This window comes from Boleophthalmus pectinirostris, unplaced genomic scaffold (genome assembly GCF_026225935.1).
Source record: "Boleophthalmus pectinirostris isolate CB_2022bp ecotype Guang Dong unplaced genomic scaffold, ASM2622593v1 HiC_scaffold_9, whole genome shotgun sequence".
NCBI classification, from domain to species: Eukaryota; Metazoa; Chordata; class Actinopteri; order Gobiiformes; family Gobiidae; genus Boleophthalmus; species Boleophthalmus pectinirostris.
This window is the reverse complement of record NW_026571541.1, coordinates 36995097-37007799: the sequence shown is the minus strand read 5'-3', so window position 1 is coordinate 37007799 and position 12703 is coordinate 36995097. Positions and strand designations below refer to the sequence as shown.

General features: G+C 40.0%; 1 protein-coding gene across 2 annotated transcripts in view; it reads left to right on the top strand.

Moving 5' to 3' along the window:
* The window catches only part of brip1 (BRCA1 interacting helicase 1), a 221638-nt gene that overhangs the window by 25516 nt on the left and 183419 nt on the right, over positions 1 to 12703 (top strand). For both annotated transcript variants that reach the window (XM_055166946.1, XM_055166945.1), the window contains exon 7: positions 4341 to 4598. In XM_055166946.1, coding sequence (XP_055022921.1) covers positions 4341 to 4598 — 258 coding nt within the window. The remainder of the gene's footprint in view (positions 1 to 4340; positions 4599 to 12703) is intronic.

The window sequence follows — 12703 nt, the reverse complement described above, 5'->3', positions numbered from 1 at the left end:
GCTCCTCTCTCCCCTTCCCTCTCTCCGTCTCTCCTCCTTTTTCTCTCCCTCTCTTCCTCTCTTCTCTCTGTTTACTAACTCCTCCTAAAAGTTCCATGTTATGACATTAAACGTCCGTCTTGTATTTATTAATTTCGATTTACGGGATTTTCTGTTTCTCAAAAGTACAACAGTTCCTTCTGTGAATGGGGGCGACTCTCCACAGATCTGACCTGTTCCGCAGTGCACCTTTAAGCGGTGGAAGGAGACGTGCTCAGTTCCTCCATAAACAACAGTGTTTAGTTCACTACAGCCTGTGCTCCCTGATTTACAGCTCAGATCTGTGGAGGACTGAGAAAACGTCACTTAAATATGAATACTCAATTTCAAACTTATTAACAACATTTTAAACATTTTAAACATTACTGCATTTTAGGGGTGGGCGATATCTCAATATTTTAAATATATCGAGATTTTTTAAAACTTGATATGGATTCTGACATATCGTAAATATCGATATAATGTTTATATTCAATTCTGATTTTGCCGCTTTGATTGTTTGTCTTCTCTGTGGGCGGCGCCTCCCTGATTTTGTTGCTCGTGTTTCATTCTCTCCTCACTGTCGCCGTAAACGCCCAAAGTTGGTGCCAGTGAAAAGCTTCAAGCGCCACAAACCTTTTCCACCATTTACAGACAAAACCACCAGCAGCACATCCTCTGTCACAGAGAGAACACTCATATGAACACTGAGTCGTTTCCTTTAGTTTGAAAGACGCTGACCTGCTTTAGCGGCATGAGGAGTGAGCTGTTTATGCAAATGAGTCATGCGCTTTTAAGTTTTGTTTCTGCAAAACATAAACACATGTCAAAACTGCATTAAACACATTATTATCTGAAACGGGCTGATGTGGCTCTAGAGTCGTTATGTTTATATGTTGTAAAGTTTAGTCATGTAAAGTTTATTTATGCAAAAGATTTTAATGAATAATGTGCAGCAGTGTCACTTGTACAATAGTGTTTGGAAACGTTTGAGGTGCCTGGGCTGAAAATTGTGGGCTTCCTCAGAGCTCCTCACTGCTGCTGAGGAACATGGATCTGTTAAAATAATGAAGGAACTTATGGTTCTGGTTATCGTGTGGTTTAACAGAGTTAATGTAAAGATGAACTTGTGTTGAGTTGTTTTATTTATGAATGAAAAGAAGGAAATATGTATTATTTCTTTTATTTTACAGTTAAATTATTATTTATGTAATTAAGGACTTTTCGTAAGCTTAAATGTGGCAGAAGAACTTTGTTCCTACATGAACTGTCGACCTCTCGCACTTCAATAAAAAAAAGACCTTGTGGAATTTGGCAGATTTGTTTTTGCAGTTTTCTCTTTTTTAGACGGTTATTTTTTCTTGTGCAGATATCGAGATATATATCGTATATCGAGATATAGCAAATATATCGAGATATATATCATATATCGAGATATATATCGTATATCGAGATATATATCGTATATCGAGATATAGCAAATATATCGAGATATATATCATATATCGAGATATATCGTATATCGAGATATATATCGTATATCGAGATATATATATCGTATATCGAGATATAGCAAATATATCGAGATATATTTTTTGATCCATATCGCCCAGCCCTACTGCATTACTTAAAATGTAATCTGAATACAGTAATCCCTTCGTCTAAAGCCACTGACCAACACTGCTCCTCCCCTCCTCCTCTCCTCCTTTCATCCTCTCTCCTCTCTCCCTCTTCTCCCCCTTCCCTCTCTCCCTCTTTCCTGTCTTATTTTCCTTTTTTCCTCCACTCTCACTCTCCCTTCCACTCTCTCTTCTCTCTCCCTCCCCTCCCTCCCCTCTCCTCTCCTCTCTTCTCTCTCTCCCTCTTCTTCGTGTGATGAATAAGTGATGTTTCTTTGGCTGTGTTCAGAGCGGCAGCACCAGGTGGAAGTTGATCTCCGCTCAGAGGAGATGAGAAACTGGAGCTGAGGGTTTGGGGCCCTTGTATCACCTGTGTTTGTGTCCTTTCTCTGCCGCCGCCGCTGCATGAATAAATCATCCTCATCGGCAGAGTTAAAGGAGCGCTACCTGATTTTTAACTCTTTTAAAAACCTCAAAAACACAACTCGAACATTTTAAACTTACTCCTCACTTACTTTAGATCAGGAGTGTCAGACTCATTTTGGTCCGGGGGCCGTATCCAACCGACTTTGATCTCAAAGTGTCCGGATCAGAAAACTCAGGTCATATAAACCCCAAAAATAACAATAAGTTCAAATATTTGTGCAGAGAAACACAAATCTATTACAGAAATCTTTTTAATTTATGAACTCTTTCTTTAACAAAATATTATAATATTATGATTGTTGGACATTTTTCTGATGAGGGTGTCAGGTCCAACAGTCAAAACGATCGTCCTTTAAGAGCGTTTGGAAAGAGACAAGTCTTCATTTGTGCTGCTCTGGTGGGAGGGGCCACGTACAGAGACGCTGGAGACGCTGCTGTGATAAACACCACAGAAAATTAATAATATTTTAATAGAAAATATAATTCAAATATTTTAGTAGAAAATCAGCCGAGGGCCAGATTAAAGGTCTTGGAGGGCCGGATCTGGCCCCCGGGCCGCATGTTTGACACCTGTGCTTTAGGCAATCAGAACATCATCATTTTTTCACTTTTTCACAACTTACAGAGTTTTGCCGTCATCGTAAAGCCAAAAACGATTCACGCTTACCGGAAAACATTTGAAAACCCGCGGACGACGACTTCCGCTGTAAGTTCCCGACACTGGGCTTGTTAAAAAACTGTGGATTAGAGCTGCTAAATTATGGAAAAAAATTAATATCACGATTATTTTAGTTAATATTGAAATCAGGATTATTCAAACGATTATTTTTTAGTTACACGATGCATTTATTCAGCATTTCTCTCTCAAAAAAACACTTTACAAAAAACACTGTTATTAATAATTTACGCCAAACTTACAAATTGAAAATAAATATCAGATACGAACATTGTTGGGAAGGTTATTTTAAAATGTATTCCCCTACAGATTACAGATTACAGATTACATATTCCTATATGTAGTTTGTAACAGAATCCATTAAATTACTCAAAGTGAGTAATGTAATCTGAATACTTTGGATTACTTGATATTGTCCTGTTTTTTAAAACTACATGAATGTAACAACCACATCCTGAAAATTCTTGTTTGTTTTCTTTAAATTGTCTGTTGAGCCCAAATCTCCATGAACAGACTTTTGTTTTACTGTGGAGAAACAAAGACGAGGATCTGAACATGAGATGTTTTATCTGCTAAAAGAAAATAAAAAGTCCAGACTTTCCTTAAGAAGATTTAAAATATTATTGATAGAGAAAAGATTTTTATATGAGACACTGCTGCATTAAATTATGTTCACACTAATGTTAGGGTCATATTGTTTAGACCTGGTTTAGTCCTGGTTTAGTCCTGTTTAGTCCTGCTTTTAGACCTGGTTTAGACCTGGTTTAGTCCTGGTTTAGATCTGGTATAGTCCTGGTTTTAGTCCTAGTTTAGTCATAGTTTAGTCCTGGTTTCAGTCCTACTTTTAGACCTGGTTTAGTCCTGCTTTTAGTCCTGGTTTTAGTCCTGGTTTAGACCTGGTTTAGACCTGGTTTAGTCCTGGTTTAGTCCTGGTTCAGTCCTGGTTCAGTCCTGGTTTACTCCTGGTTCAGTCCTGGTTTAGTCATAGTTTAGTCCTGGTTTCAGTCCTAGTTTAGTCCTGGTTTTAGTCCTAGTTAAGTCCTGCCTTTAGTCCTGGTTTACTCCTGGTTTAGACCTGGTTTAGACCTTGTTCAGTCCTGGTTTAGTCCTGGCTCAGTCCTGGTTTAGTCCTGGTTTAGACCTGGTTTAGTCCTGGTTCAGTCCTGGTTTAGACCTGGTTTAGTCCTGGTTCGGTCCTGGTTTAGACCTGGTCCAGTCCTGGTTTAGACCTGGATTAGTCCTGGATTAGTCCCGGTTTAGACTCCCCCTTGTCCCCCATAAATAAATAAAACCAAGCAAAAAACTGAACTTAAATATCTTTTGTGTAATTTATTATTTAACTTTGCACGTTCTTTTTATTCTTTTAGATGAATTTCACATTTAAACTTGTCCATCCACCTTTTCAATACTTTTAAAACAAACATTTTAAAAGTGTAAAAACAGATTGTCTTTGCAGTATTCCACCACTTAATGGCGCTCTAACACAACTTTAGGTTTGGACCACAAAATTGAAGACTGAACTCTTATCTCTTGAAGAAACAGTCATTTAACAGCCATTTTTTTTAGCTCATCTGTTTTTTTTCATGTTCTTGTTTTTCCAGGTAAAAGAGGTTTGCAAAAATTGTACCTGTCATTCCGGAGAGGAGACGGCGAACAAAAAAACGAAGATCCCCAAGATCTTTTTTGGGACTCGGACTCACAAACAGATAAAGCAGATCGCGCACGAGCTGAAGCGGACGCAGTACTCCTCCACGCCCATGACCATCCTCTCCAGCCGCGACCACTCCTGCGTCCATCCGGAGGTGGCGCCGCACGCGAACCGCAACGAGCGCTGCAAGGACCTGCGGGAGGGCAAGGACGTGAGTACAGACTGACCGCCGCGATATTTTACCACATTTTAAACTCATACTAGGACTAGAAGTGCTCAGGAAAGCTCTAATTTTGTCTTGTTGTGATTTCTTTGCCGTTCCGATATTTGCTGGTTCCGAAACTAGTTTAAGTATCAATTAATATCTGATTTACGATATTTTTCACAACCCCAGTACAGACAGTGTATAGAGGCTTTGCACCGTCACCTGTCCCCATGGCAACAGTACCTACGCCGCCATGACACCGAGCAACACTATGTCATTGACTTCAGCAGCATCGGAGAAACATGGGCAGGTTTTGTTGTGTATTTGGTTGTTCCAGACCACAGGTGTCAAACATACGACCCGGGGGCCAGATCCGGCCCTCCAAGACCTTTAATCTGGCCCTCGGCTGATTTTCTACTAAAATATTTTAATTATATTTTCTATTAAAATATTTGTTAATTTTCTGTGGTGTTTATCACAGCAGCGTCTCCAGCGTCTCTGTACGTGGCCCCTCCCACCAGAGCAGCACAAATGAAGACTTGTCTCTTTCCAAACGCTCTTAAAGGACGATCGTTTTGACTGTTGACCGTGACACCCTCATCAGAAAAATGTCCAACATGAGAAAAGTGGAGCCGAGTGCAGGATTCTACAACAAAAATGGACTTATTCCTATTTACAGACAAGTTCATGTTAAAACATTGTGTTGAAATTACATTTTCCTTAAAGTTTCAGGTTGTTCATAATATTATAATATTTTGTAAAAGAAAGAGTTCATCAATTAAAAAATATTTCTGTAATAGATTTGTGTTTCTCTGCACAAATATTTGAACTTATTGTTATTTTTGGGGTTTATATGACATGAGTTTTCTGATCCAGGACCCCTTTGGGATCAAATTAGGTTGGATACGGCCCCAGACCAAAATGAGTTTGACACCTCTGGTCTAGACGCTCTGAAAGGGATAAAACGATTTGTTTTTTCACTGTTCCTCTGGAAATGACTCATCAGGATCAAACAAGGGAATTATCGAAAAAAAGACGGGAATTATGTCTAGAGAACATAAACCGCGAAGAGATTTCCTATGGTCCCATCAAGACACACTCACGTCACTTTCATCAAGGTATTTACTATTTAAATTGTTTCATAGTTTATTTAATGAGAGAAGCACATTTACTGAACTAAAATGTAAAAAGAAAACATTTGCAGTGTGAGTGGCAGTAGAAACTGTATCTTCCAGCACATATAAACATGTCACTCGTCGTAGGACCATGTTTTCTTTATTGTCTTGTTTATCCACAACTATGTCTTCTAGAATTAATCTCTTTTTGTGAGTGGATCTTTCTAACGTTCGCGAGGATCTTTTCATGGTCGATTCTTTCGAGGTTCGGCTCACAGACTCTTCGACTCGTGCGTCATGTTGATCACAGGAGCCCAGTATGGGTTTGTTGAATCGTAAACTAGTGCGGGTTTTCCTGGATAAATTCATTACATTTTAGTTCAGTAAATCTGCTTCTCTCATTAAATAAGGTATGAAACAATTTAAATGGCAAATACCTTGATGAAACTTCAGGTGTCTTGATGGTACCATAGGAAATCTCTTCGCGGTTTATGTTCTCTAACCATAATCCGTGTCTTTTTTTCGATAATTCCCTTGTTTGATCCTGATGAGTCATTTCCAGAGGAACAGTGAAGAAATGATTCTTTTTATCCCTTTCAGAGCGTCTAGAACAACCAAATACACAACAAAACCTGCCCATGTTTCTCCGATGCTGCTGAAGTCAATGACATAGTGTGTCTGGTGTCATGGCGGCATAGGTACCGTTGCCATGGGGACACGTGATGGTGCAAAGCCTCTATATAAGATTTTCAGAGTTCCCACGATCATGGAAATCCAGGAAAAGTCATGGAATTTTAGTATCTCTTTCATCTCTCTTTCTCATTAGGTTATTCTGATTATTTCTGAATGTCTGCACCTTTTGTTTAAAAGAGACAAAAATAAATGCACTGACAGGATTTTGAATGTTAAAAACTATAATCCCAAACCATAAGGTGAGTCAATTCTACACATGTAGGTGCCGTAAAGTCATGGAAAATTCACTTCAGGTCATGAAAAACTCTTGGAAAATTTTTGTCACAGAGTGTTCTCTCAGAGGGATGATGATGATGATGATGATGATGATGATGATGATGTTGATGTTGATGATGATGTTGATGTGATGATGTTGATGATGTTGATGATGTTGATGATGATGATGATGATGATGTTGATGATGATGATGATGATGATGTTGATGTTGATGATGATGATTGTGTTCTGTGTGTGTGTCGTGTTGGAGATGGTTCATGTTTTCAGAGATCAGACGTGTGCAGGTTTAGAGCAGCTCTTTATTTAACATCATTTCACTTTATTTATGTCGCTTCTGTTGTGATGAACAGACTGACACATGTGAATTAACTTTACATCGCAGTAACTGGGATACTGCGTTTACATGGCAGCACGGTGGCTGAGTGGCTAGCACTCATGCCTCACAGCAAGAAGGTTCTGGGTTCGATCCCCTGGGTCGCCTGGGCCTTTCTGTGTGGAGTTTGCATATTTCTCCCCGTGTCTGGATGAGTTTCCTCCGGTTTCCCTCATCAACCCAAAACATGCTCCAGGTCCATGAACAGTTAATAGTCAAGGTCAGTTAAATACATTCAATTCAATCATTGTGTCCTTAGGCAAGACACTTCACCCACATTGCCTAGTATGAAAGTTGTGTGTGTGTGAGTGATGGTGGTGGTCGGAGGGACCAATGGCGCCGATTGGCACGACAGCCGTGCTTCTGGCAGTCTGCCCCAGGGCAGCTGTGGCTACAATAGTAGTTTACCACCACCAGGTGTAGAGTGAATGAATAATGCTGAATAATGCTCTGTAAAGCTTCTTTGGGGACAGAAAATGTCTGTGAAAAGCACTATATAAATATAAACTTACTTACTTACATGCTTACAGACTCCAGACACAGCCTCATCTCCTCACGCTACACACAGCAACATACACTCAGTTTGTTGATTAAAAATGAACGTGATTGATGAAATTCTTAATGATCAATTATCGATTAGTCGACTAGTCATGCCCATCCCTAATCTGAACGGTCTCTCCCTAAACCCCAGAGCCTGCAGCGAGTCATGAGTCAGTGCAGCCTCTGCAGCTCAAGGAGGGAATTCTGGAGGTTCTGAGTTTCACATGAGACCTGAACATAAACTGAGAATGAGACAAACTTGCATGTGTCTGTGTCTCTGTCTGCAGGTGAAGACTCTGGGGACACAGGTTCAGTTGTGATTGCAGCACCTTTGTAGTTTAGATCTACACAAACATGTTGTGAAACGTGACTCTTGTATTTGTCAGTTAAAATTTCCAGCTTTTTGTCAATTCTTTTGGACGTGTTTTAAAAAAAGAAAATAGCAAGTCTTAGAAAAGTTGCATTTTTTTGGCATTTGTGCAATAAACTGAATATGTACAAGCCAAACTCATCAGTTTACAGTTTGACAGCATGTGGTTTTATTTTCGTGTTCGTAGAATAGTTTTGCCCGTGGCCCCGCCCTCGTCATGTTCCACTCGAGCCCGTCGCCGTGTGATGGCGGCTGCAGGGCTGGGCCTCTTCACCGCTGAATGTCTTTGGGAAACGGTGATACTGTATTCTCTGTGTTCTTTAGTGCTATAGTCGTCCCGTCTATTGTGGCTCTGCTCTGACACTTATCCCCAGTGTGTCTCCTCCCATTATAAACCCCATTATAAACCCCATCATAATCCCCATTATAACGCCTGTATCTGATGTACTCCGTGTGATTAGGCTGTCAGCGCAGGTGCCTGTTGAAGGTCCCACCCTCTCACCGTGACACCTCGGGGTGCCACAGCTTTGTACAGACGAGCACATGACCTTTATCTCAATAAGAGCGGAGATAAACCTGGAGAGTGAGGCCCTGACCCTGTCTGTGGGCTGTGGGGATTAGACGGGTCTCAGAGACAGCCTGTCCAACACCAGTTTAACACGGACGACTCTTTTGTCACTGCGGTCTGATGTGGTGCTCTTCAGTTTTCAGCAATGACAATGATGCCAGTCACAAATACTCCAAGGCCTGGAGTGGTTTTGGACCGGAAATATCCTGTCGTAATCAGATAACCCAACAGATCTGATATTAGAGTGAGTTTACAGCGCAAGAGAAATCTGATCATCAAAAACGCCCCGTGACACGTGTCAGTTTTAAAAGTTTCAAGGTTTAGACATGAAAAAATACACAGCACACTCAGATGTCCATTTTTAAATAAGGTTTTGTCAAAAAAAGCCTTTGTTGGATCATTTTTCTTGCTTTGGATCACAGTACATTGGTCTACATCTGAGTTTGCTGTGGATTTTTTCACTTTTTTGTTTCTGTTTCATTTGATTATTATACAAGTTACCCAACATTCTTATTTATCTTTCCATTTTCTTCCATCTGGGGCTGGGTTGCAGAGGCAGCAGTCTGACACTTCCTCCAGCTCCTCCGGGAGAATCCAAAAGCGTTCCCAGGCCAGTCCAGATACATAGTTCCTGTGATGGAAATTTATATTGTGGAAAGATTTCTCTCAATCTGTCTATGTGTAAATGAATGTGATTTCTACCTTAGACCAGATCATTCATTAACGTGTAAAAGCTCAGCAGACACAAATTTATAGTTCTGCTTCGACTTAACGCACACTGCCGCCGTCGCCTTGTCACCGTCGTTTTTGATTTATGGATCTGGAGGTCTGTGCACCGGACATGGATTTTGACATATTGTATATATCGGTTAGGGTTGGGCATGATTAATCGATAATTGATCATTAAGAATTTCATCGATTACGTTCATTTTAATCGACAAACCGAATGTAGGTTGCTGTGTGTATCGTGACCAAACAGGTGTGTACATGTGTCTCTGCATCAGAAGGAGCGAGACACAAACAGTGGGTCAGTCTGTAACGAACCGAAGCACAAATGTGGATTTAACGATGATTTGTACAAGAAAATCCACACTTTCCGTTGCGTTGGGACAAGTGTGAGTCCATGTGCACAGTGTATAAAGCAGCACATATGTTTCTGTGTCCAGTGGGAAAAAGTTTTACCAGGTGAGAGTCGCTCAATGTGGATGACGAGGCCCCGCCCCCCTCCCCCCGTACGCTGTCCTGGTTTTGACAAACACAAATCTGGTCACACTGACCTGTATTCACCTGAGTCATGTCTTTTAATCCAACACAAGTTGAACCACATCAGCGACACAAGAGCTGGAGTTTTATCTTCGCTGAGTTTATGTAAATTAGTGATGTGGTTTTAAGTTTCGTTTCTGTGAGAGTTGAACAAAACTGAATTAAACACATTATAATGTCAAATGGGCTGATGTGGCTCTAGAGTCGTTACGGTTTATTTGTCTTAAAGTTGAATTTATTTATGCAGATTAGTAGTGCAGATAGTAATAATAATGATGATAATTTTAATATGAAACCATTAATGATTAATCGATAATCGATCGTTAATTCTTCCGACGATCGATTAAGACAATTTCATCGAATGCCCATCCCTAATATCGATATAATGCTTATATATCGATATAATGCTATATATCGATATAATGCTTATATATGCACTCGTCCCCGCGCGCCCCCATCTCCTTGATTTTGTGACCCCTCCCCTTATGTGTCGTCTCAGTCACTCCTCACTTCTGCCTGTGAACGCCGAAAGTTGGTGCCAACCAAAAGCTTCTAGCGTCACAAACCTTTTCCACTATTTACAGACTCATATTCCACTGAGTCGTGTCCTTTAGTCTGACAGAAGCTGAACCACATCAATGACACAAGGAGAGAGCTGTTTTTTTGAGCGCTTATAGTTTATGCAAATGAGTCATGTGGTTTTAAGTTTCATTTCTGTAAAACGTAAAACAAATGTGCACAAAGCTGAATTAAAAACATTGTAATATCAAACGGGCTGATGTGGCTCTAGAGTCGTTGGTTTATATACTGTAAAATTTAGTCATGTAAAGTTTATTTATGCAGAAGTTTTTAATCAATAATCTGCTGCATTGTAACTTGTACAGTAGTGTTTGGAAACGTTGGGTTTGATCTGCAGTGGATTGTGGGAAACCTCAGAGCTCTTTATGCTGGTCAGGAACATGGATCTGTTAAAATAAAGAACTCTCGTACGGAACAGTTAATGCAAGTTAATGCAAAGATGAGCTTGAGTTGAGTTGAGTTGTTTTATTTTTGAACGACAAGAAGGAAATATGTATTATTTCTTCCCTTATTTTACAGTTAAGTTGTTATTTTTGTACACAGGGATTCTTTTTTAAATGTCACAAAAGCACTTTGTTCCTAAGTGAACATTGTAGAATTTGGCGTTTTTGGAGGATTATTTTTCCTGTATAAATGTTGAGATATATATCGTATATCAAGATATATTTTTTGCTCCATATCGCCTGGCCCTACACCTTGACCACACATTTTGACCTCAAGAGCCTCTTCTACAAAATACCTGCACTGAGGCAAGACAAATTTAGCTCAAATACATGGGAAAAAATCTGCTAGAGGCTCTTTAAAGTGTTGTCATAGATGGATAGGCCTCTTTTCAGCTCATAAATCTGTGTTGGACCACATATGACGGCGATGAGACCAAAGCCTCTCCTCAGGCCACTTTAAATACATGATCCCTCGCCCTTTCTCTCTCCGTGGGGTGAACACCGGGCCAGCTGAGCATTACAAAGTGAATCCACCACTCTCTACCCCAACACACTTGAACTGACAGGATAATTGTGCTCATTACAGAAGGCGCCTGGGCTCTGGGACTCTGTGGGGGGCAAACAAGTGTCCAATGTCCCAACTAAAGAGCTTTCAATGGGTCTGTGTGGAAAAAGGACCAGGACCAGCACCGGTATAATCGCTTACAGTTAATGGCGGGGTTGAGTTACATAGACACAGGAGTTTCGAACAAAAGGAGGCCACAGAGAGGTGAAAGGTTGGACAAGAAGTTAACTGTAACCTGTAATAATGCTCTACAAGGGAATTTGTTCCATTTTATCACAGTGTGGGACTTGTGGGATGTGTTTAAAGGGCCCATATTACGCTATTTTCTGATCTAAAATACGTTATAATGTCGTTTCCTCGTCACAAACAGACCTGGAGTTGTGTTTTGTTTCATTCACACATTTAACTCACAAATCCTTTAAATTTAAGATGTTTTTTTGACGCTTTCACTTCTACGGGTGTGCAAAAATACTGAAAAATCGATATATTGTGTTGTTTAATGTGATGATACAGTACCGATATCGTTTGCTGCTGTGTCGATATATCGCCAAGACTATTTTTTGGTTTATTTTTACAAAATTATTTTGTTACAGCTACAGTTTTGTTGTTTGTTCAGTGGAAGGAAACTCGTTTATTCGACACATTTGACATTTTTTGTTGTTGTTGTTTTGTTTGCGTTTCATATGAATTTTGCACAAGAAGTGGTTTAACAAAGACTTTTAGTATCACAGAAATGATTTAGACTTTATTTTTACTGAACCGTATCGAATCATGTTGAAATATATCGTATTGAATATCGAATGTATCGATGTATATGTATATGTGTATGTATTGAAGTATGTATTATATCGTGGCCTATGTGTATCGTGGCCAATGTATTGATCGTATTTTGATATATCGTATTATCGTGGCCTGTGTATCCAGATATATATTGTATCGTGGCCTGTGTATCGAGGTATGTATCGTACCGTGGCCTATGTATCAAGATGTGTATTGTATCAAGATTGGTATCGTATCGTAGCCTATGTATTGAGATGTGTATCGTTTTGTGGCCTATGTACTGTATCATGGACTATGTACCGTGGCCTATGTATCATATTGTGGCCTATGTATCGAGATATATATCATATCGCGGCCTATGTAACGAGGTATGTATCGTATTGTGGCCTATGTATCTAGATAAGTATTGTATCGTGGCTTATGCATTGAGGTATGTATCGTATCGCGGCCTATGTATTGAGCTATGTATCGTAGTGTCGTGGTTAGGGAGTTTCTCCTGTGGTGCGGTGTAGCAGCTCAACAGTGCAGTATGTGATGATATCACAC